Genomic DNA, 25,963 nt, shown 5'->3' on the forward strand with positions numbered 1-25,963 from the left:
CATCCCAAGTGCTAGGATTAAAGGCGTACATCACTACACTTGGCTCAATTTTCCTTTAAAAAATATTAACATCTTGGTTAATATTTTGTTAACTAAGCTAGAGTTAACTGGAAAGAGGAACCTCAATTGAGAAAATGCTTCCAACAGCTGCACACAGGCAAGACTATAAAGCATTTTCTTGATTGATGATTGATGCGGGGATGCTCAGCTTCCTGTGGGTGGTGCCACCCCATGGCTGGGCAGGTGGCTGTGTGTTGTATAAGAAAGCAGGCCAAGGAAGCCACAGGGAACAAGATTGTAAGTATCGTTTCCTCCATGGTCTCTGCTTCAGCTCCTGAATGAATTATCAGCTGTTAGGAGTCCAAAATCTGAGTTGGGCATTGGTGGCTCACACCTTTAATCCCAGCACTCAGGAGGCAGAAGCAGGCAGATCTCTCTGTGAATTCAAGGCCAGCCTGATCGACATAGAGAGTTCTAGGACAGGTTCCAAAGCTACACAGAGAAACCCTGTCTCAAACAAACAAACAAACGAGTTCAAAATCTATCTGGACAGTGTGTCAACATACAGGAAAGAGGTAGATGAATCTCTGTGAGTTTAAGGCCAGCCTGGTCTACCAAACTAGTTCCAGGATAGTCAAAGCTACATAAAGAAACTTTGTCTTGAAGAGTTCAAAATCTGCCATAAATCTAATTCTACTGTGAGTTACTAGAAAAAAAAAGAAGCTTATCTAGCAATGCTCTACTTAAGTGTCCAACATTGTCAACATTAACAGGGACCTTACCTTGTAAGGGTCAAGTAAAAAGTCACTGAATTTGCTAGGCAGGGAATATTTCTTCACCAATTCATCTTCTACCACCCAAGGTGCATTTTCACCAGTACCAGCACGCAAAGCATTATGCCGAATAAAGTACCGAAGTATCTCCTTATTTGGTGGCCTCTCTGTTCGAATCAAGCTGTCTGCTGGCACATTGCTGATGATCTAGGTAAAAAGGTAACAAAGAACTCAGCACTGGGACCAGAAGCAGTTAGGCAATGAAAACAAATACAGCCTTTCATGGGAGCAGGGGGAAGGGAGCACCTATAAATTAGAAACGGTAAAATTTTGAGATAGAATTTAGAATTTCAACTTAAACAATTCCTATGTAATTTGTCAATAAAATGTCAATTAAAATGAGTACACTTTCCAACTCCACACCATCAACTTCTCTAGCCATTGCTTCATCCTAGAAAAAAAATGGGAAGTCTTTTAGTGGAAAAAGAGGATGAGGATTACCTAAAGATCCACCCTTCAAGGGTTCATGCTGGTACATACAGATAATCTCAGTACTGAGAGTACTGAGAGGCTGAGGGAGGAAGACAGTGAGCTTGTGGCTAGCCTGGAAAACATATAGCCAGATCTTGTCTCAAAATTACAGAAGAAAACTGGGTGGTGGTAACAGTAACATACACCTTTAATCTCAGCACTCGGGAGGCAGAGGTAGGTGAGTATCTGAATTTGTGGCCAATCTGATGTACAGAGTGAGTTCCAGGACAGCCAGGGATACACAGAGAAACCCTGTCTCGAAAACCAAACAACAAACAAATAAGCCACAAAACAAAAACACACACACACAAAAGAAAAATAAACAAAAGCAGTTGTTTGGGCCTCACCAAACTGAAAACTTGAGTCAGAGGCAGTACCAGCAGGAGAGCTGAGGAGTCTCCATGTTTCATAAGCTGCTCCAGTGACTATTTTATATGCTACCATTTCACTTTACAGTTTAAGAAAATTTAATGAAACCAGATGCTTACTTTAAGTAAATGAAAAGGACAAGATACACACAATACATTTATTATATTATTTCTCTACCTCTAAAAGCCACATGAGTCCTAACTACTGATAACCAAATTCATATTCACCAATAATCATCTCCAAGTGTGGGATGATAGGTCATTTATTTTTTGTCCATACTTTGTCTTCCCATAACCAGAGCTTATGACTTGTGAACAATTTGTACCATCATTAGGAAAATAAATAGAAGTAGATGAGATTCCCCAGCATGTTTTAACTAGCTAATCACTAAATGAGAGTAAGAAACCTACCTATCCAGCTATGTGTTCAGATCACCAACTATAGAAGTCCCCCCTACACCCGCGCAAAAAAAAAAAAAAAAAAAAAAAAACCAAAAACATAATGCCAAACTCCTGCAATCCCAGCACTCAGGATACAGAGGCAGGCTGATTGATACAAGTTTGAGACCAACGTGGATTATACAGCCAGGTTTAAGGCAGCCACATTTATACAGCAAGACCCTGTCTCAAAGCAAAAGGCAAAAGAACTGGCTGGCAGTTCTTGCCATAGAAGCTCTTTCCCAGGGTTAAACCTCACAGGGTCGGGCAGATTTTTTGTATAAAAAGATTATCTATGAAAATAAACACAATTATTTTCAACATCCTAGTACTCTTTCCAATTAAACTTAAAATTTATTCATGTATATGTAGAAACACCAGAAAGATATACCAGTGTTTCTTTAAGATATAATCAATGAAAAGATATATTATAAACTTTGGTTTTTTTGACCCAAGGTCTCATGTAGCCCAGGCTGCCCTCAAACTCACTGTGTGACAAAGAATGACCTTTAACTCCTGATTCTCCTGCTTCCATCTCACAATTACCAGGATAAAAGCTAAGAAATAAATTCTTGTTTGTAAATACATCCTGACTCTTAACATATTAAAGAATATAAAAAAGCAGGACTGGAAATAGCTCAGTGATAGTACTTGTCTAACATGCAGGAAGAGTTGGGATTGAACCTTAGTCCCACAAGAAAAATTAAAAATGTAAAAGTCAAACATATATTATATCTCAAAAAAAAAAAAAAAAAAAAAGGCTGGGGACGTAACTCAGTAAAGAATATTTGCCTACCATAGCAAGGCCCTGAGTTCAATACCCAGGATCTGAATAAGAATCAAAAAAAAAAAAAAAAAAAAAAAAAAAAGGAAAAAGTTGTACTAAGTTATGTTAAGGATATTGACTATGACAGCTTATTAGCTTGAAGTCTTAAAAGAGCCCTTATAAAAGCACTAACTACAGGAATTGTCTTGTAACTTCATTTACATTATAATTAACTTTTACTTTGAAATCAGCAAAAGAAAATTTCTTAGCAATGACATGACTAAGAGCAACAGTTCTCGTTTTCAAATTGCGATGCTCAAATGCAAAGTTATTCCTCAGTTCACTAATTCCTATGAAGAAAAGGCATACTACCTTCTAAAGAAAAAAGTCAGAAAACACTCCAAATTTCTGTATTGAAGACATTTCTTTCATTTTTCCTTAGCACATTTTCTCCAAGAAAACCACCCATATATTTTCTTAAAATCTATTAATGTAAGAGGTTTAACCAACCTTATCTTCATTTTGTAGCTTCACATCGTATTTGTGAGGCAGAAATTTTGGAGGAGCCCATTTCCTTTCTCCTTTTTTTAACGAAGTAGGAAGTTTTCGTGGAGACCTACGTGCTCTGTCATCTAGTCAAATCAACAGAAAATTAGCAAATAATAAATTATTTTAATTTAACTTATTCACTCACAACTAATAACTTTACTCAATTCCTCACTTACACCAGTTTCTGGGTGATGTGACCCAAAGATGAATGTAATACCTGTAAATTAAGGAGCTAACGTATGCAGAAGGTCAGTTAGGTAAATAACTACAATGCCACAATACAGTCTAACAAACACGAATACTGTGAGAGTACAGAGAAGGAATACTCTGGAAGGTAAGCATTAAACACCTAAAAAGAATATGACTTATGGGCTAAAAAGATGGCTTGGACCAGATTCCCAGCACCCACATGGTGGTTTACAACTGTCTGTAACTCCAGAGAAAATCCAATGCCTTTTTCTGGCCTCCATGGGCACCAGGCATCCATGATGGAGATATATATGTATGCAAAATACCTATACATATCAAATAAATAAGTAAATAAAACAAGGTTAAATATATCAGGATAACTGCCAGTGTTAAATCTAACAAAAAAAAATTAAACAACTGGGGCTGGAGAGATGGCTCAGAGGTTGCTCTTTCAGAGGACAGAAGTCTGGTTCCCAGCACTCACATGATGACTCACAAGCATATATGATTCCAGTTCCAGGAGACTCTAATGCCTTCTGGTGGCCTTTGCGGACACTGCATGCATGTGGTGCACAGATAAACATGCAGGTGAAATAACCATTAACAGAAAATAAAGTGAAAAAAAAAAAACCACAACAATAACCAAAGTGGTTTTTTTTCCAGAGAACCTGGGTTTGAGTCCCAGCACCCAAAAGGCAGCTCACAACCATCTGTAACTCAAAAACTCCAATTCCACAGAATCTGAAAATGTCTGGCCTTCAAGAACACCAGGCATGCAAGTGTTGGACAGACATACATGCAGGCAAAACACTCACGCACATAAATTTTTTTAAAATTCAAAAAGTAAAACAAGTCTTTAAAAAAAAAAACAAACACTCTGTACCTGGCAAATAAGAGGTCATCTGCAACCTGATTAGAAACTGTATCATAAGTCATTAAAAGGCAGAAATTAATGCAGGCTCGGTGGCAAACATTTCATACACCTGTAGCCCCAGAACTCAAGAGTAAGGCAAGTATGGATCACAGAGCAAATTACAGTCCTAGGCTGTCAGAGGAGCCGGTGAAGGAAAGGTGCCAAGTAGAGGGGCACAAGCCTACTTCTCCAGGTAGAGGCAGACAGGTCAGGAGTTGTCCCAAAGCAAAGAAGTAAAAAAACATAAAAGGACAGAAGTTAAATCATAATAGTACAAAAAAAATCAGCCACTGGTCAGCAGGAAGAAAAGACAATAAATATTCACAAGAATTGGGATAAACAGGACCTAAGAACATCATTGGACATGGTGGTACACACCTATATATAATCCCAACTACTGGGAGGTACAAACAGGAAGATCAGAAATTCAAGGCTAGTCTTGGTCACAAGAGACGCAGTGTTAAAAAAAAAACAAAGAATAAAACATCAAGCCAAAATATGAACACATAGTTAACACATATGTTCTTGCCCATATATTAACCCTTTCCTCCCACCTCACGAAAACAATTTTCAACCTCAGGTAATCAGAATTCCCTCATTTTGAGGGCTGATGAGATGGCTCAACAGCTAAAAGAACTTGCTGTTCTCCTCTAGGACCCAGGTTCAGCTCCCAGCACCCATACTGGATGCAACTCTGATCGAGAGGATCTTTCTCTTGGCCTCTGTGCACCTACATACATATAGTATATACACTTATACAGACACACACACACACACACACACACAATACAAAAAGAATAAGCTTATACTAAAACTTCAGAAGAGAAATTGGAAATGGTAGGCATATGCGTTCACAACAGAACAGAAATAAATAGATGAAATGACAACACTGAAAGGCCAGTTACAACTGTCTCAGAAGTTTCCTTCAGACTATAAGACCTTCTAAAATAATCAGTATGGATCCAAAACATCTGGACACAATAGAATGGATGGCAGACAAAGTGGCAACTAAAATAGTGAAGTAAATTATTTGATCAACAGATACAGATTATATATAACAAACACTGTGTCATCATTTTGAGACAAAAGGATTCTACTGCAGTTCATTTCCTTATCTAAACAGTCAAAATTAAATAAGTGATAAGTGTTTAGGATGTGGCAGCACTGTCAGAGCACATTTTCTCATGAGCAATACTTTTAGTTATTCTAAAGTGTTAATTATTTTAGTCTCCAGGTCTGAACAAATTATTTTTGGATATCGTAGTGTTTCAGAATTCTAGTGGTTTCTACCTAAGAGAGTCAGACACAAAAAAACAAACAGAAAAATGGAGTATCTGAAAGACATCACACTAGCTTGCACTGTAAAGAACAGGAGGGATTAGAATGTCCTTTGTCTACCTGGACCACTGCCTCCTCTCTATAAACATGTACATGTTCTCAGCTTTAAGAGGAAAGAGAGAAAGGAGTGATGGCACACATCTTTTATCCCAGCACTAAGGAGTCAGAGGCAGCGCTCTCTCTCTCTCTCTCTCTCTCTCTCTCTCTCTCTCTCTCTCTCTCTGTGTGTGTGTGTGTGTGTGTGTGTGTGTGTGTTCCACGCCAGCCTGGTCTACCTAGTAAGTTCCAAGCCAGCCAAGGCTATATTGTAAGACCTTGTCTCCAGAAAACAAACAAACAAAAAACAATAACTAAAGCGTAGGAAAGAGTCCTGGGTGTATATTGGTGCATAACTGTAATCCTAGAATTTAGGAGACAAAGACAAGAGAACCTCTCCAAATTTGAGGCCAGCCTAGACTACAGACTCTGACTCAAAAGAAAAAAAGAAGAGTAAAGGAAATGCAATTTTCTTTACCATTTTGATTAGGAATAGTCTTAATTATTTAGGGAGCTTTAAGTCCTAAGTCACATGGATATTTCAGTGGCTTTTTGAATCACAACAAATACAATCATGCCTATATAAAAACAAATTATGCATGTGGTTGCTAAAGAATGTTAGATCTCTATGTAATAAATGAGCATATTTTCAACTCAGGAGCAAGGCCAGCATCATACATACTAATACTCTCTCTCCTGCCTTCATCCTCTTTGACTACTGTCTCTTTCTTCTGGTGGTCCTGAGCCATTTGACTGGAATTCTCTTTGTCACTTGATGGAGAATCACAGGACCCATCAGATTTCTTCTCAGCAGCCTCTTCATCAACTTTCTCCAAAGGATGAATCTTCACAATCTTTACCTTGAGCATTTTCTCCTTTCCAACCTATACAAGTGATAGAGAAAATTAAGAGATACTTAATAAACAAATAAACAGAACTAGAAATCTAAAGAAATAGAAAACATGACCTAGTAGTATACATGCCTAATATGGCGATTTGAGTAAGAATGGCCTCCATAGGCTCATATATTTGAATGTTTAGTCACTAGAGAATGGCACTATCACAAAGGATTAGGGCCCTCTGAGTAGAAATGTGTCACTGGGGGGTGGGCTTTGAAGTTTCAAAACTCCAAGACAGTCCCGGTATGCCTGTTTGTCTGTCTCTCTGCCTGTGTCTCAGAACGCAACTCTGAGCTACTGTTCCATGCTATGTGCTTCCATGCTCCCTGCCACGAAGACAATGAACTAAACCTCTGAAACTGTAAGCAAGCCCTCTCAATAAAATGCTTTCTTTTTATAAGAGTTACTTTAGGTTGGGTGGTGGTGCAGCACTCAGGAGGAAGAGGGAGGCGGATCTCTGTGAGTTCAAGGAAGTCTGATCTACAGAGTTCAAGGACAGGCAGAGCTACACAGTAAAACCCTGACTCAAAAAACCAAAAAGATCCTTTAATCATGGTATCTCTTCACAGCAACTGAACAGTGACTTAAGATGCCTAGCAAACAAAACTTCATGGACACTCTCAAGTATCTAGGTATATAGACTTTGTTTCTCAGATTTCTATTTTTATTTCTTAACAAATAAAATGAACCTGACACAGTATCATGTCTATAACTCCAGCACTTGTAAGGGTGGGGAAGAATTGTTTTGAGTTCAAAGCCAATCTGCAATACATAGTGAACTCCAGGCCAGCCTAGACTTCAAAGACACAGTTTCAAAAATCAACTAAACCAATGATTCTTCACCTTCCAAATGCTGCAGACACCTCATGTTGTGGTGACCCCCAATCATAAAATTATTTCATTGCTACTTTATAATAATTTTGTTACCACTATGAATCGTAATGTAAATATCTGATATGTATGATATCTGGCTGTGACCCACAGGTTGAGAATCACTTAACTAAACAAACAAAATGGTCTGGTACAAAAGTACCAAGTCACAATCTATAATCTCCAGAAGGCTGAGGCAGGAAGATCAGGACCTCTCCAGCATCTCCTATACAGTAAATTCAAGGTCATTCTGGGCTACACAGCAAGACCCTGTTTCAACAACAAAAGAAAATTTTAAAACAGGGGGCTGACAAGATAGCTCAGCAATTAAGAGCACTTACTCTGGGCAGAGATCAGGGGTTTGATTGCTAGCGCCCATATGGTGGCTCACAACTATCTGTAACCCCAGTTCTAGGGGAATCCAACAGGTACACATTTGGTATACATATAATACATATATTATGCAGGCAAAACATTCATACATATAAAGTAAAATAAATGGTAATATTTTATTGCATAATTCGTGTACTTATGTACTAAGAGAAACTGTCCTAACCTAAAATGTATGCCAAGAACAGTTCAAGAATTGGTTTATTTTCTGAGAGGGTCTCACTGTAGATCTGCACAACCTGGACTTTTACCATGTAGAGCAGACTTGTCTAATCCTTGTGGTAACTCTCCTGTCCTTTTTCTCTCAAGTATTATGATTACAAGTGTACATAACCATACCCAGAAGAGAGCTTTCATTTTTCAAAAATAAACTGCACAAATCAATATCCAATCGTTACAGAATCTATCTGCTAAAGGACTCTTTTTTCCACTTACTCATCCTTCAGTGCCTGTTACAAATCAGTTGTCTGGGTCTATTTTTGGATGTTAGTCTACTGCATATCTTACCACAGAAACTAAATTAGCTGGGAATAGTGGCACATGACTATAATCCCAGAACTCTAGAGGAAGTTGCAGGAGGGCTGACAAGAAAAGGTAAGCCGAGTTCTATGGATTTCCTGAACAGACTGCGCAAAATAAAAATCCTACCTCAAAAATACACAAAAACAGGGACGAGAGAGAGAGAGAGAGAGAGAGAGAGAGAGAGAGAGAGAGAGAGCGCGAGCGCTCAGTTATTAAAGAATGCAGGGGACCTGGGAGTGGTTCAAAGTACCCACATCGAATTGTTCACAACCACTTTTGACTCCAGCCCAAGGAGGATCAGATACCTCTGACATCCATGGACACCTATATTCACACATGCATATCCACACAGGTAACTAATCAAAATACATACAATAAACCAAGTCCTTGGGCTAAGCAATTGTGCAATTAAGACAACATTATGGCACTTACATCTACCATATACACTATTTTGTAATCACACACAAGGGAACAGGCACAGCAGCACCAACATATAATTACTAGTACTTGGGAGATAGAGGTGAGGTGGGAAGATAAAGATTTGAAAGCCAACTTTGACTACACAACAAGTTTGAGGCCACTCTGAACTAAACCACATCCCGTCTCAAAAAAAAAAAAAAAGCAAGAAATTGGAGAATAGTATATGTGCCCCTCATGCAAATAAAAGTGCCATTTTAACAGGTCTTAAAGTAACCCATTCTCTCCCTCACAGAAACTGACAACCAGTGCATATTTTTTTGGGTTTTGACTTCTGTATATGGAATAAAGACTATTCTTCTGTGATTTCTTTCTGCTATTGAGTATTCTAGGCCCTAAAAAATTATGTATTTAATTGCTGATGGATCCTTAGGTTATTTTCTCTTTGGATTATTATGAATAATACTAAGATTTTTTTTTTTAAGTGTATTAGTGTTTTGCCAATTTAAGTTACAGGTTCCCTGAATCTGGAGTTATAGACAGCTGTGGGCTGCCATGTAAGCTGGGAGTTGAACCTGGATCCTCTGGAAGAACAGTCAGTGCTCCTAACTGCTGAGCCATCTCTCCACCCCCTAAGACTGTTCTTACACAAGTATCATTATGAGGAGAAATGTTCAAGAGTAAAAGCCCAGTCAAGGTATATGCATATTCAATTGAATTGGCAATTCCAAATCTTTCACGAAAAGAGCTGTAGTGTTCACAATAGTGGTGTTGAATGAAGGCTGGCAATATGGCCCAGAGGTAAAGCACCTGCTTAGCATGTGCAAGATTCTGAGTGCCAGACACAATACAGCAACAAGGGAGAAAAAAAGCATGAACAAAAAGCAATACAATAACAGTTTCATTTTCTTAGCAAACTTTAGCAATGGCTAAGATTTACTAATCTCATATGTATAAAATAATCTTGACTATGAGCTTAAGCAGCTTTTCATGGTTAAAAGCATACATATTCCTGTATTCCATCCTTTGCATCAAGTAGTTCTTGTTCCATCTTTGTTTTGTTTTATTCTCTTACTTTGAGTGTTTTATTTTCAGTGCTGGGGATGGAGTCTAGGCCCTTGCTCACGTAAGGCAGATATCCCACAGACCCTCGATGGCAGATATATATTATAGCCAGCAGCTGTAACTAAACTACACACCCCCCATCCCCCAACTCCCCCACCCCATCTTTTTCCATCTTGCAGATATATCCAATGCTTTTCCTTTTGTTACTTTAGTTGCTTTTTTGTTTTTCTTTCTTTTGCTGCTTTTACATCTAGTTTCTTTCTTTTCAACCTGGCAAGGGCTGTTCTTGTGGGTTTCCATGTCACCTAGATTTTGATGTCAGCCACAAAAAGCAGAGGTAAACAGACATGGGAGAAGTGAGGTGAGTTTATTTCTGGTATATTCCCCTGGACAAATTCCAAGCAAGTTAGCTAGATCAGATCACTAAATTATTCTTAACAACTATAACTACTCGTTCTTACTTTTTGTTTGTTTTGAGGCAGGGCTTCCCTGTGTAGCCTAACTGTCCTGGAACTCTCTCTGTAGACCAGGCTGGCCTTGAACTCAAGGCATCTGCTTACCTCTGATCCTCAGTACTGGGATTAAAAGCATGTGTCACCACCACCCAATTCATTTCTACTTTTTATACCCACTGCCTTCCTTTGTTTCTGTGAGGTTTGTTTAGAAATGACAATCTCCCTACTGCTTTTAGCAACCAGGACTTCTTGTGAAGTGTTGTTTGTGCTAGATCAAACTGCTGTCCTATTTCAAAAGTCCCTTTACTAAACCCAATTCAATTATACCATTCAAGTCTACCATCTGTTTTTTGTCAAAATGTGACTGATACCAGGAATGTGATTAAGACTCACTAGTAAGCCAGGTTTATGTAGCATGCAATCATAGCACTTGGTAGAGGCAGGCAGATCTCGGAGTTGGAAGCTGTCTGGTCTACACAGTCAATTCCAGAACTGGTTAGGGCTATGTAGAGAGACCCCATCTCAAAAACAACAACTACAAAGAGACTGAGGCAAGAAAATCGCTTAAACTTTATGTATGCCTAGCATACAGAGTGAAACTGTCTCAAAACCAAACCAACCAATAAACAAAACTACCGATAATCTCACACATTAAAAACAAAAATATAGCCAGGCAGCACTGGTACATGCCAGCACTCAGGAGGCAGAGGCAGGAGGATCTCTGTGAGTTCAAGGCCAGCCTGGTCTACAGAGAGAGTTCCAGGACAGGCTTCAAAGCTACAGAGAAACCCTGTCTTGAAAAACAAAACCAAAACAAAACAAAAAGCCAACCAATCATATTCTTAGTTTGCAAAGACAGGAAGCTATTTAAGGCAACATTTAGGCAATAGCATACAAAGTAAGGGGTTGCTTTATTTTTGTTTCTGGAAAATTTTCTTTTCCTACTTAGAAAAGCATTTCCTGGATATTTCTCCCTTCGGAGTCACTTCCACTCACTGAATTTCTTTCTCACCTTTTCTTAATAAATCTATGTTCATGCTGACAAGATGGTTCAATGATAAGGGCACCTGCCAACAAACCTGACAACCTGAGTTTTACAAGTTGAAAACCAACTTCAACAGGCTATTCTCTGACCTCCACACATGTACTGTAGTACAGGAGTACCCATACATGTATAAACATCAATATATAAATAAATAAATATAATGAAAAATTGTGTTAAATCTGTCACACTGCTTAAAAGAAAGGGAAAGAAAAGACAATAAGAAAGCCTATGTGCACATACTTCATTTATAATACCAATACTGGGGAGGCTGAAGTAAGAAGATGCCCACAACTCAGAGGGCAGCACAATAACATTCTAAGTCAAAACAATAAAAAAAAATTAATAAAATAAAGTTCTTTAAGAGTTTGAGGCCAGTCTAGTCTACAAAGAGAGTTCCAGAACAGCCAGAGATGTCATAAATATAGATAGATAGATAGATAGATAGATAGATAGATAGATAGATAGATAGACAGACAGACAGATAGATAACGTACTTTAAAAAAGTTTTCCAGGGCTGGAGAGGTGGCTCAGAGGTTAAGAGCACTGACTGCTTTTTCAGAGGTCCTGAGTTCAATTCCCAGCAACCACATGGTGGTTCACAACCATCTGTGCCCTCTTCTGGCCTACAGACATATATGCAGACAGGACACTGTATACATAATAAATAAATAAATCTTAAAAAAAAAAGAACGTGGAAGCAATGCTCACTAAATACACATCCCAGGAGAGCAGAAACAAACTATGAATTTATCTCATTTACAGTCACCTTCAATAAAAGCCAGTTCAACTTAAAAAATGACACTTTAAAAAAAAAAGTTTTCCAGCTGGGTGGTAATGGCACATACTTTTAATCCCAGTACTCAGGAGGAGAGGCAGACCTCTGTGAGTTTGAAGCTAGCCTGGTTTACAAAGTGAGTTCCAGAATAGTTAAGAACACAGAGAAACCCTGGAGAGAGAGAAAGAGAGAGAGAGAGAGAGAGAGAGAGAGAGAGAAAGAAAGAAAGAAAAAAAGTAAGAATGCAGGTACTTACCTCAAAGTCACACTCCTCTCCCACGGCATATTTGGTCATGATCTCCAGCCAGGCGGAGTCCACTAACTTCTCTAAGGAGGCTGTGTTGTGGTGAACCATTTCCAGAACAAGTTTCTCATACCAGCTAGGGAACTCCTCCTTCAAACTACAGAAATGTCAGGGTTAGCAAGAAAACACAAAAACTTTACCCAGCGATTCAATTCAAACTTTTCTTTTTTTTAAAAAAAAAAAGACATTTTAGAGCAATTTTAGGGTAGAGCAATTTTAGTATAGCAAAACAAATACTTCTTTTTAAGAAAAATTTTTATTATTCAAGAATTTCATATAATGTGTTTCACTTCCTCCCCCCAAAACAAGCATTTCTTCAGCCAATACATGCAAAGACCTGGAAAATAATGAAGATCAAAAGCCACATCACAGGCTAGAGAGAGGGCTCAGCAGGGAAGAACATTTAAAGGACCAAAGTTCTCTTTGCAGCACACAAGTAACAACTGAAAACTGTCTGTAACTCCAGTTTTAGGAAATCTGATGCCTCTTCTGACCTCCTTATGGGCCAAGCAAGTATGTGGTGCACATACATGCACGCAGGCAAAAATACTCATATGCATAAAATAAAATAAACAAATCTAAAAAAAGTTAAAAGACAAAGGAAAACCTATGCAGTCAGCACTGAACTCAGAGATCTGTCTGCCTCTGCTTTTTGGAGTGTTGGCATTAAAGGCATTCACCATCGCACTGGGCCCCATTATTTTGCTTTTGCAGTGTATTTCTTTTCAAGTGAAAATTTATTCCATTCCTTGATTATGTATGCTTCAAATGCATTCACTCATATCTCATAATATCCCATAAGCTATCTAGCATTTTTATTTTACAGATAAAAGCTTCATGAAAGAAGCCAGCCGTGATGATGCACGCCTTTAATCCCAGTACTTGGGAGGTAGAGGCAGGTGGATCTCTGTGAGTTCAACACCAGCCTGGTCTGCAAAAGCAAATTCCAAGACATCTAGGACTGTTACAAAGAGAAATCCTATCTCGAAACCACCCCCCCCTCCCAAAAAGAAGCTTTAGGAAAGACTACACAGTCAATTCCTGACTTTAATCCAAAGTCAAACAATGCGCTACCACTTTCACTGATTTATCTAGCAGACAGTAACGTAACTGCCACACCAAGGCCAGGATGGCAGTGAACACTGCAAAGTGGTCCTCAGACCCTGATAACAGCCTATTCCTTTTGAAAGGCAGCTGGAGGGATGAAGAGATGGCTCAGTGGTTAAGAACTCTCTTGTTCTTCCAGAGGACCCAGGATCAATTCCCAGCACCAGTTCATAAATATCTGAAACTAAATAAACTGAAAGCTAGAGGATTCTAGCTTCTTAGGGTACTCGACTCATATAGTATACAGACATACATGCAAGCTAAACACCTATACCCAGAAAATAAGGTTAACCTTGAAAAAAGAAAAAAAGCAACTGGATAACACTGAACCAAACTGCTATATATGCAAAGGTATTCATAGTTGGATTCTTTTAAGAGAAAATAAAAACAAAACTAAACGAGTGTTAGACATGCAATTTCAACCATATCATTTTATACTTATTTGAAGCAATGGGGAGGAGTGGATCAACTATGTGAACAATCATAGAAATGCCAGTGTTAAGTGTGCTTTATTGAAGTACTAGAGACTGAACCCAAAGAGACGCACCTTCAGCCTCATGTTAGGTTTGTATTACCTTGTTTGATTCTGTGCTATCCATAGCTACCCATACACCTCTAATTACTGAACCTTAAGTCCCTTAACGTACTTTACAAAATAGGAATCTATCTGTACAGTGCCCTCATTGAGCTTTAAGGCAGTCAATTACTTTTGTTGTCTGCCCATGAGCCTCCATCCCCAGCTTAATCATATAGATTTAATCTAAATCGTGTATCTTTTTTTGTTTTGTTTTTTGAGGCAGGGTTTCTCTGTAGCTTTGGAGCCTGTCCTGGAACTAGCTCTTGTAGCCCAGACTGGCCTCCAACTCACAGAGATCTGCCTGCCTCTGCCTCCCAAGTGCTGGGATTAAAGGCATGCACCACCGCCACCCAGCTTAGATCATGTATCTTTCAAAATAAATTGGATACTACTTTTTCTTAACAATGCTGGAGATCAAACTAGGGACCATGAGCATGTTGGGCACATGATATATATATATATATATGTGTGTGTGTATGTATGTATGTATATATATATATATATAAAATATGCACAGACACACACACCATTGAATCATATTCCCCAGAATATTCCCATAACCAGAAAAAAAGATTTCTACTTTGACTAAAAACCTCCCTGTCTTTATAAAAAAATTATTTTTGGATTTTCTTTTACAAGCTATGTTTTGCATACATGTATATATATGTACAACATGCATAGCAGATGCCCAAGGAGGTCAGAAGAGGGCATCAGATCCCTGGAACTGGAGTTATGGATGGTTGTGAGCCATCATGTGGGTGCTGGGAACTGAACCCAAGTGCACTGAGCATCTTGTCAGCACCCTTCTCTTTTTCAATATCCCATCACTTCTTACATTCTTAGTTACCAAATCACATAAAACACTTCCCAAGTGTATTTTGCAGAATTTATGGACAATACTGGTTTGTTTAGTCTGTTATTTTGATGCCTTGATATTACTTCTAGATCATAACAGCCCTTTACTTAGAATTTTATTTCCAAAGTACTTACAAGGTAAAAAAGCCCAAAGGTCTAGCACACATATAAATACCAGCAAAGTGCTAATAAGTAAGAGTACTCAGACACTAATACAATGTATTTCATTCATGCCCCCAAATATTTAAATACGAACAGTGCCTTAGGGGTTAGTACTATCCCCACCCTTCTTTCTAGACACAGTGAAGATGGTGCCAAAGGGCAAGGCTTCTGCTACTCACAGTTCAGCAACTTCCTGTTCCTCCTCCCAGGCCTCCTTGTGTGTTAGCTGACTGCTTCCAGTGCTCTTACACGTCCAGATGCGCTCACTGTATCTTTCCAAGCGGGCTTCATACTCTCTGTCAGCAGTGGCTCAGGAAAATAATAGTCAAGCAATGAAAAACCAATATACACTCAGAAAAAGACACATCTATAGAAAAGAAAGAAAATCCAAGTATCCTTTCTACAATATAGAAAGATAAAATAAGAATGAAACCTGCTTAAGTCATAAATCCAAAGTATGACCATAACTGAAACATGATAACAGCTGGCCACATTTTATAACAAAATAATAATGCTGGGGTCACTTAGTTGGTTCAATGACTGAAGACCCTGCTACCAAGTCTGATGACCTAAGTTTGACCTCCAGAATCCATGTGATAGAAGAATTGACTGCTACAAGCTGTCCTCTCACTGCCATATGTGAACTATACACAATAAATTGCTGTACAAAGAAATTTCAATATTTTGATACAAATGAAACTTCATAAATTCACCAAGGTTTCACTTCACAATTTTTACAGTACTAAAACCTCAAAAGAAAATTATAAAAAGTCAGCCATGGCTGCACATGGCAAAAAGCAAATTAAAATACAAGTCATGAGGCTGGAGAGATAGTTCAGCTGTTAAGAACACTAACTGGTGGCGCACGCCTTTAATTCTAGCACTCGGGAGGAAAAGGCAGGTAGATCTCTATTAGTTTGAGGACAGCCTGGTCTACAGAATGAGTGCCAGGACAGGCTCCAAAGTTACAGAGAAACCCTGTGGGGTGGGGTGGGGGGGATGGGACACTGACTGCTGCTATTCCAGAGGACCCAGGCTCAATTCCCAACACCCACATGGTAGCTCACAACTGTCTGTAACTCCAGTTCCAGGGGATCCGACACCCTCATACAGACATACATGCAGGCAAAACATCAATGCACATAAAATAAAAATAAATAAACCATTTAAAAAATAGAAGTAAAATAAAATACAAGGGTCTTTTTACTTGTAACTAGCTGGTCGACAGTGAGTTCCAGGGGCGATGGTGGGAAAAGATGACATAGTATGACATATATATGGCACTATTATATTCTCTTTTCCTATCTCACTCAGGAAATGATTGAGACAAATTTAAAGCGAATTTAAATATGTATGCCTCTCCCTTCCAAGAGCTAAAGGCATGCACCACCACACCCAACAGGAATAAAGACTTAAGGTAAAATGAAACTAGCACTACTCAGATGGTCACAAAGTTTATGCCACAAGGGCTCAGAGGTTAAGAGCACTGACTGCTCTTCCAGAGGACCCGAGTTCAATTCCCAAAACCCACGTGGCAGCTCATAACAATCTGTAATTCCAGTCCCAGGGAACCTGACATCCATGGCAAAACACCAATGCACACAGGGTGGTAGTGGCACGTGCCTTTCAATCCAGCACTTCGGCAGCAGAGGCATGCAGATCTCTGTGTGTTCAAGGTTAACCTGGTCTACAGAGCGAGCTCCAGGACAGGCTCTGAAACTACAGAGAAACCCTGTCTCGAAAAACCAAAAAACAAACAAACAAAAACCTAAACTAAAACAAACAAAAACCACCAATGCAGAAAAAATAAAAAAATAATAAAAAAATTTATTCCATGGAGCCTGGAAAGAGAAGTCATCAGTTAAATACACTTACTGCTCTTGCAAAGAACTCAGATTAGGTTCCCAGCACCCACATAGTGGCTCAAAACCATCCATAACACCAATTCCAAGGGATTTAGTACCTCCTCCTCACCTCCTCAGACACCAGGCACAAATGTGGTACACACACACTCACGCACGCACGCAAGCGAAACTCTTTATTTTATAAAATAAATAAATCTAAAAACAGACTTTAAAAAAATCAGTCTACTGTCATGCGGTGGTGGCGCACACCTTTAACCCCAGCACTCAAGAAGCAGAGACAGGTGGATCTCTGTGAGTTCGAGGCCAGCCTGGTCTACAAGAGCTAGTTCCAGGACAGGCTCCAAAGCTACAGAGAAACCCTGTCTTGAAAAAATAAAATAAAATAAAAATAAAAATCAGTCTACGGTAAGATAAGAGGACCACATCCCACAGGCAGTCGGGGTAAATGCAGACTAGTGACTCACTTGCCACTAGTTCTTCTTCTACCTTGGAAACACCTGTTCCATCCTACGGCTTAAAAAACACATTCCGGGCTAGGGCTGTCGTCACTCAGTGGTAGGGCATCTTCCTAGACATAAACAAGACTGTCTGTTCAGTTCCAGTTTAACAAGGCAAAATAAGTAAGCCAACTGCATGAACTCCTAATCACGGCTCTGATATACTATTTATTCCAGTCTTCATGTTGGCTCTGATAACACTAACTTCTCCTAACCATTAACTAATTGTTCTGTTCCTGAATGGGATGGGAGAAGAGAACAGAATAGTGTGACTTTCCCACCATCCCAACTGGAACTATCAGCCACCCATACTCAAATTCAATTAGCAAGCAACTAGTTTACTTCTGTGCACCAATAGTAACAGATGCTATACAAGAAAACAAACTGAGCTGCAACTAGAGTCAGCTGCCAATCCCAGTATATTCCAAGCAACATGCTTTATTCTCGCTCAAAGTATTTTAAACCAGTAGTGTCACTCGCCTGTAATCCCAGCACCTATGAGGAAGGGGCAGGGAGATCAGGAGTTCCAGGTCATCTCCACAAGGAGTTTGAGACAAACTTGAGCCACAAGAAATCTTGTCTCAATAAGAACAAAAACAAGGGCTGGAGAGATGGCTCAGAGGTTAAGAGCATTAGCGTCTCTTCCAGAGGCCCGGAGTTCATTTCCTAGCACCCACATGGTAGTTCACAACCATCTGGAATGCGATCTAATATGCCTCTTCTGGCCTGTAGACACACATCTGTATACATAATAAATAAATAAATCTTAACAAAACAAAAAACAAAAACAAAACTAAAAGGGGAGGAGAGAATAACTGTTAAAAGATTGTGGAATCAATAGGCTCTAAATTCTATTTCTGATTTTAGGTTACCAAAAGTCACTCACTCCCAAGTAACCACTCACAGAAAATGTCAATTGAGGTTTTTGTTTCAGCAACTACTGCACATGTAATTGAGACAAAATGTCAAAGCAATTCTCAAAAGGTTAAGCAATCTATAACTGATAAGGAGTTTTCAAATCCTAGACTATGTCATTATGCATTTTACTTTTCAGGACCCCAAGAACTATTCTTACCACAATAGGCTGCTTTATTCTCTTTAGCCAAGTAATGTTTATTTCTTTCAAAAGTACCTGGCTGTGGTGATTTAAATAAGAATGCTTGATCATTAGGAAGTGGCACTACTGCAGAAGGATTAGAAAGTGTGACCTTGTTGGAGAAAGTGTCATTGGGGGTGGGCTTTGGGGTTTCAAAATCCCAAGTTAGATCCAGTGCCTGGCTCTTCTTGCTGCCTGTGGATCTGGATGTGGAACTCTCAGTGACTCTGCCCATGTCTCTATGTTCCTACCATCCTCCCCACCATGACAATAAAGGACTAAATCTCTAAAACTATAAGCAAGCCCCAATTAAATGCTTTCTGATGTAAGAGTTCCTATAGTCATGGTGTCTCTTCACAGTAACAGAACACTGACCAACATACTGACATTTTAAAATAAGTGGCCCAACAACATATGAAGGTTTAAATAGTATAACTACAGGGGCTGGATAGATGGCTCTGTGGTTAAGGGCACTTGCTGCTTTTGCAGATCTAGGTTCAGCTCCCAGAATCCAAATTCACAACCATCTGTAGAGTTCCAGAGACCAGATACTCTCTTCTGATCACCATACACAATACATGCAGGCAGTACATAGACAATATACACATGCAGGAAAAACACTCATACACATAAAATTAAAAATAAACAAATAAGAAACCCATGTAACTAAAGATGGACATGGTGGTACACTCTTGCAATTCCAGCATTCTGGAGGCTGGAGCCTGTCACAAACACATGCAAGTACAGGTCTAATACTCATAAAGCAAACTCTCAGATTTGCCTTTTAATTCTATCTTTTCTCTCTTTGGATCATACTGTCAATCAATTAACAACTCTAATCTGGCATAATCTATTATAGTGAATTAACTGAGCATTGTCATATACTTTTAATCTCAATGTTTGGAAGGTAGAGGCAGAAGAATGCCCGAAGTTCAAAGCCAGCCCGTGCTACACACAAACTTTGAAACCAGCATGGGCTATAATTAAACAGAAAAATAAACCCATCAAAACTACAACTTTGGGGGGCTGGAGAGATGGCTCAGAGATTAAGAGCACTGACTGCTCTTCCAGAGGTCCTGAGTTCAATTCCCAGCAACCACATGGTGACTCACAACCATCTGTAGTTAGATCTGGTGCCCTCTTCTGGTGTGCGGGCATACATGGAGGCTGAATACTGTGTACATAATAAATAAACAAATCGTAAAAAAAAAAAAACTACAACTTTGGGAACTGAAGAGATGGCTCATGATTAAGAGCACTGGCTGTTCTTCTTGAGGACCTGGATTTTATTCCCAACACCTACATGGTGGCTCACAACCATAACTCCAGTTTCCAGGGGATCTATATCCCTCTTCTGGCCTGAGAGTACCAGGCATACACATGGTATACAGACATACATGTAGGCAAAATACTCATAGAACAATTATTTTTAATTTTTTTTAATATTTATTTATTTATTATACAATATTCTGTCTATGTGTATGTCTGAAGGCCAGAAGAGGGCACCAGACCTCATTACAGATGGTTGTGAGCCACCATGTGGTTGCCGGGAATTGAACTCAGGACCTTTGGAAGAGCAGGCGATGCTCTTACCCACTAAGCCATCTCTCCAGTCCAATATTTTTAATTTTTAAAGATTTATTCAGAGCCAGGTGTGGTGGTGCATGTGTTTAATCCCAGCACTGGGGAGGCAAAGGCAGGCTGATCTCTATGAGTTTGAGGCCAGCCTGGTCTACAAAGTGAACTTCAGGATTGCCAGTGCTGTTATACAGAGAAACCCTGTCTCAAAGAACCAAACCAAAAAAAAAAAAAGATGATTCAAAACTATAACCTAATTCCATTTACAGTTACCCAACTCTTCAAACATGCTCTACTCAGACTGTTCTAGAGTCATATATACTGTACAAATACCATAAAACTCCTAAAACAGCTGTTTCTAAAATTCAGCAACTATGACAACAAAAGTATGAATCTATAGCAGGTTGCTGGTAGCTCCAGTTCCCAAATAAAACACAATTTTAATTAATAGGCCATCCTATAGCCAAATAACATCAAAAACTGTTAGCTGGGTATAGTGATGGACACCTGCAGTCCCCCCAGTCAGGAGGCTAAGGCTAGAGGGACTGCCTAAAGTTCTAAGCCAGCCAGAGCTAAATAAGATATAGACAGCCGTCTCAAAACCAAGTAAGAGCCAGTCTGTATTTCATTAAGCCAGACTATAACTCAAAAAACACAACAGGGCTGGATGGTTGGGCATGATGGTGTATGCTTTTAGTCCTAGCACTTGGGAGGCAGAGGCAGATGGATCTCTGTGAGTTTGAGGCCAGTCTGGTCCACATTATAAATTCCAGGACAGCTAGGGCTGCATAGTAAGACCCTATCTCAAAATCAACAAACAGGGCTGGAGAAATGACTCAAGTAAAAACACTGACTCCTCTTCCAGAGGACCCGAGTTCAATTACTAGCACTCACATGGCAACTTGCAACTGCCAGTAACTACAGTCCAGGGGATGCCATCCTTTCTTCGGATCTCCATGGGTACCATGCACACACTTAGTGTAATTCATTCATGCAGGTAAACACTCAGACATAAAACAAATTCCAGTATTTTTTTTTAATTATAAAAAATGTGTGTGTGGGGGGGTGAAAATCTGTGAATGAAAGCATGCTATGCATTGTACATACTGGAGTACCTACACAAGCCAGAAGGGGGCATTATATTCCCTCAGCGTGGGATTTACCACCAGGGTTGTGAGTCTGCAATCTGGGGTTCTCTGGTAATAAGATCTCTTAACACTAGGCCATCTCTCCAGCCCCTTTTGTTTCTGAGACAGGGTCTCCTTGTACTTTAGGCTGGCCTAAAACTCCTTTTTCTCCTGTCTCAATTTCAGAATACTGTAAATTTAAGGAGTACAAAGTACCTTCAAGAACTCACTGACTCACTGCTTAAAGTCAAAATAGAAAAATTTGCTATAACGATACATGCAATCAAAATAAAGAGAAAATTAATCTTGTTAAAAACATAACCATAAATATAAATTGAGGACTGGTAATACTTCAAATACAGTTGTTGCTCAACCATACATCTGCTTTCCTCTATGGAACCACTAATAGCCTCATAAAGAAACTTGCCAACCAGTCAGTCACACAGTCCAGAGCACTCTAAACCACCCTCAACATGCTTCCACTACTGGAAATTTCCAGGAGAACAATTTCCTCTAGTATAATCCTTTTTAAAGAATTCCTGTTAAAAAGTTCTAAATACTGGTATAGAAATTCCAAAAGAAAAAATGTTTACTAAATACATACTATTTTAAATAATTCAGGTTTCAGTTTTCATTAAGATAACGTCTGAAAAACTAGGGAAATAGTACTATGATGGTTGATGGTGCCTGCCTAACATGCTTCACAATGTAAACCATGGTATACACATGACCACACACCCTCTCTTCACCAGACAATAAATAATAAACAAAGCCTTTGCTAATAGTTTTAAATTAACTGGTTATGGTCATTTTTCAAACGGCTCAGTATACCTGTTAAGAGTTGGAATTTATCTCTTTTATGAAGTATTTATTATACTGTCTAGAACAAAATCCATCTCTAATAATATTAGTGTTACCATCAACAGTTCAAAAACAATCAATAGCTGGGTGTGGTATAATACGATTTTAAACCTATCATTCAGAAAGCCAAGGCAGGCAAATCTCTGAGTTTAAGGACAGCCAGGACTACATATGAGTTCCAGGACAACCAGTGCTACATAGTAAGAAGAACCCTGACTCAATAAAACAAATAAAAGAGATGAATGAATAACATATAGAGAGACTATGTTAGATTCCCAGAAGTAAACTTTTTACTCTAGTGAAAGCATGAAAATTGCTTTAAAAAAAAAAGCAAGTATATAATTAGCAGAAATAATGTAATTAGTAAAGCTAAATACTCCTTATAGCATCTAATTACAACTTATATCAAAATGAAAGTGTAGACTAATATATCAATAAATGGGGGGGGAGTTGCTGGAGAGATGGTTCAGCAGTTAAGAGCACTTGCTAATAACATGTAGACAAAACACTCATGCACATAAAATACACAAATCTTAAAAAAAATTAATTCCAGGGATGGAGAGATGGCTCAGAGGTTAAGAGCATTGCCTGCTCTTCCAAGGGTCCTGAGTTCAATTCCCAGCAACCACATGGTGGCTCACAACCATCTGTAATGAGGTCTGGTGCCCTCTTCTGGCCTTCAGGCATATACACAGACAGAATATTGTACACATAATAAATAAATAAATATGTCTGAAGCAAAGGCCAAGTGTAAATTGCCCTTCCTGATCTACAGGTACAGCAGGAATTAAACAAAATCTAGTCTTTTCAAAGGAAAAGGGAGGATAAAAGTAGTTTTTATGCAAGTTTGATACGGAAACCTATCTTTTTTCAAAATAAGTAAGTGGACAGGCAGTGGTAGCCTACACCTTTAATCCCAGCACTCGGGAGGTAGAGGCAAGTGGCTATGAGTTCGAGGCCAGTCTGGTCTACAAATCGGGTTCCAGGACAGTCAGGGCTAGAAACCCTGTGTCAAAAAACAAGATGAACACACAAAAAGCCCAAATAAGCCCTAAAAGATTCATCCAACATTTTCCCCACCGTGCAAAAAAGTGATACAACTTTTAACCAAGTGGCTATGCTCGGTCAAGAAATATTAAAGCAATGATCAGAAATGCAGAGGCTATTTTAAAACACCAGTTTCATGGTCCTAAAACAAAAAACGTTAAGGATGTCTCAAGAGTTTACCTGCTTCTAACTGTACTGAATGGTGGCACAGGCTTGAAAGGTTGACTAAGCTCAAGCAGGATTGGTGGAGGCTATGCAGAGACAGCCTGAACAACACAGTAAGATTTTGTCTCAAAAAATAAACAAATAAGCAAATAGATAATAAAATAAGATAAAAAGATAGGAAAGAAAGCAAGCCAGCTGGGGAGGGAGAAGCAGGAGGATCAGAAATTCAAATCCAGCCTCGACTGCACAGAGTTCAAGACCAGTCTGATCAACACAAAGCACTCTCTCAAAAAAGAGTGAAAAGTGAAACTTCTAAATTTTAAACCTGTTTGTTCCCTGGGGAAGAAAAGGCCATCAGGACCAGCAAGGTACCTTTCTGCCCCCTCCCACCTACAGTGGGGGAGAAGTTAATGCCGGGTTTTGTGATTTACGGTTCTGTCAGTTCATCCCTGGCCTAAAGTGCACTCCGGAGGAGAAAAACAAAACCCACAACTCACATCAGTGTCCCCGCACAGCCCACACAAGACGCAGTGGAGGTTTGCACAAGCCGGATCACGCGACCGCGCCGGTACAATTTCAAAAACTTAACTTGAGGGTTTCATTTATACGAAAGGAGAGAAAGAAAATGCGCATCGGAAACCCGGCGTCCCTCCCCTAGTCACTTAGGGCCCGAAGCCAAGTTGGGGAGGAGGGAATTGGTGCTGCGATCGTCACCGAGGCCCCGGGGACAAAGTAAGGGGGGAAAGGATGGAGGCGCGCGGTTCCAGGAAGGACGGCTGGAGACGGCCGGATGGATTCCGCCGTGAGGATCCCAGCCCGGCCAGGCAGGGCCCGGACACCGCGGCCCGCGGATAGCCCAGTGCGGTGACAGCTGCCCCGCGAGCTGCGCGCGGCCCATCCGCATCTCGCCATCTCCATCCCTCGCCCTGCGCAGCCGCGGCCGGGCGTCCACAGCGCGCACGGAAAAAGGATACTCCCGGGTGCGGAAGGCCTCCTGAGTGTGCGGGATGGTGAAGAGCGGCTCCTCTCCCGGCAGTGGCTTCACCAGCGGGAAGGGCTTGCGGCCCAGCAGCGGCGCCATCGCGGCAGCGGCGGGCACGAAGCGCCGGAGGCTCGGCCACTTGGCCGCGCAGAGCTAGGCCCCGGCGGCGCCGAGCGAGCGAGCGAGAGAAGCGCCTGGCTCCCGGGGCGATGGGGGAGGGGAGGGGTGAGAGGGCGGCGCGAACTCCGGCTTCCCTCAGAGCTGGCGGGACCGCGCCACGGCCATGGAAGCAAGGGGAAAGCAGCGAAGGGAAGAAACCGAGATATTCTCCTCGCTCCTTCCGGCGCCTTTCGCCTCCCGCCGATCTCCGCCGCCGCCGCCTCTAGTCACGACTCCTCTCCAGCGGGCACCGGAGGAAATTATTGAAAAATGGCGGGAGATTCCCTTCCTCCCCCTCGCTGCCGGGCCAGCGCACAGACTAACTTGCTCCTCCGTGGCGCCCTGGGACGGGTGCTTCGATAGGCGGAGGGCTGAGCGGCGTTCGTAGTCTATTGGCTCAGAGCGGCTGCCGCTCCGCGCTCCAGTCCCGCCCCCTGGGCCCCAGCCACGTAGTTTGGTTGCAGCGCACTAGAGGGCAGTCTGAAAAGGTGAAAGGTCACGTTATGTAAGAGCCGGGGACTGGCGTGCGGGCCTCCGGTGGCGGACTTAAAAAGTAATGGGACCGGGAGGAAGAGGGGGGAGGACGGGAGGTGGAGGACTCAAAGAGGGCAGAGCAGACAGCCCTGTCATATAGATACAGACATTGCACCATCTGTCACCGACGGCGACACCGACATCCGGGCACCCACTGTCCGTGTGGTACGCCGGAGGGGGGAGGGGGAGCGCGCGGCCAGGGGCTTTGTCTTTCCACTCGCGCTCCGCCCCCTTCTTAAAGGGGCCGCGCTCGGCCACGCCCGGGGCGCCGCGGGTGGAGCTGTGCTGGGCGGGAAGTAACTCAGGCCCTGCCCAAACAGAGGTTTCCCATTAGGGCGCCGGGTGGTTGCGAAACGGAGATTGACAGTCGGCCTGTCTCTAAAAGACTTACAGGAAAGGATAATGTAGAAGTTTCTTTAAAAATCTGTGGAAGGAGGGCTGCAGGACTGGCTCAAGGGTTGAGAACGTGTACTCCGCTTTCGGAGGACCCAGGTTCAATTTCCAGCTCCCACATCAGGTAGCGCGCGAAACTGCAGCTCCAGGGGTTCCCTCTTCTCTTGCCCAAGTGCGCATTACACCCCCACCATGCACGCACACATACACAATTTAAAAATAAACCTTTTTTAAAAAGTGGAAGGATGGGGGGCTGGAGAGATGGCTCAGAGGTTAAGAGCATTGCCTGCTCTTCCAGAGGTCCTGAGTTCAATT

The 25,963-nt window shown here is 40.9% G+C and overlaps 1 protein-coding gene across 1 annotated transcript in view; it reads right to left on the reverse strand.

Annotated features, from left to right (window-relative positions):
- The window catches only part of Baz1b (bromodomain adjacent to zinc finger domain 1B), a 59,283-nt gene extending 34,241 nt beyond the window's left edge, over positions 1-25,042 (reverse strand). The window contains exons 1-6 of the mRNA XM_048433830.3: positions 24,555-25,042; positions 15,524-15,640; positions 12,596-12,740; positions 6,584-6,785; positions 3,387-3,508; positions 783-980 (exon numbers count right to left, since the gene is read on the reverse strand). Of these exons, the coding sequence (XP_048289787.2) occupies positions 783-980; positions 3,387-3,508; positions 6,584-6,785; positions 12,596-12,740; positions 15,524-15,640; positions 24,555-24,661 (891 nt within the window). The 5' untranslated portion in view covers positions 24,662-25,042. The remainder of the gene's footprint in view (positions 1-782; positions 981-3,386; positions 3,509-6,583; positions 6,786-12,595; positions 12,741-15,523; positions 15,641-24,554) is intronic.
- Between the last annotated feature and the right edge of the window lie 921 nt (positions 25,043-25,963).

This window comes from Myodes glareolus, chromosome 2 (genome assembly GCF_982192425.1).
Source record: "Myodes glareolus chromosome 2, mMyoGla1.1, whole genome shotgun sequence".
In the NCBI taxonomy this organism is placed as follows: Eukaryota; Metazoa; Chordata; class Mammalia; order Rodentia; family Cricetidae; genus Myodes; species Myodes glareolus.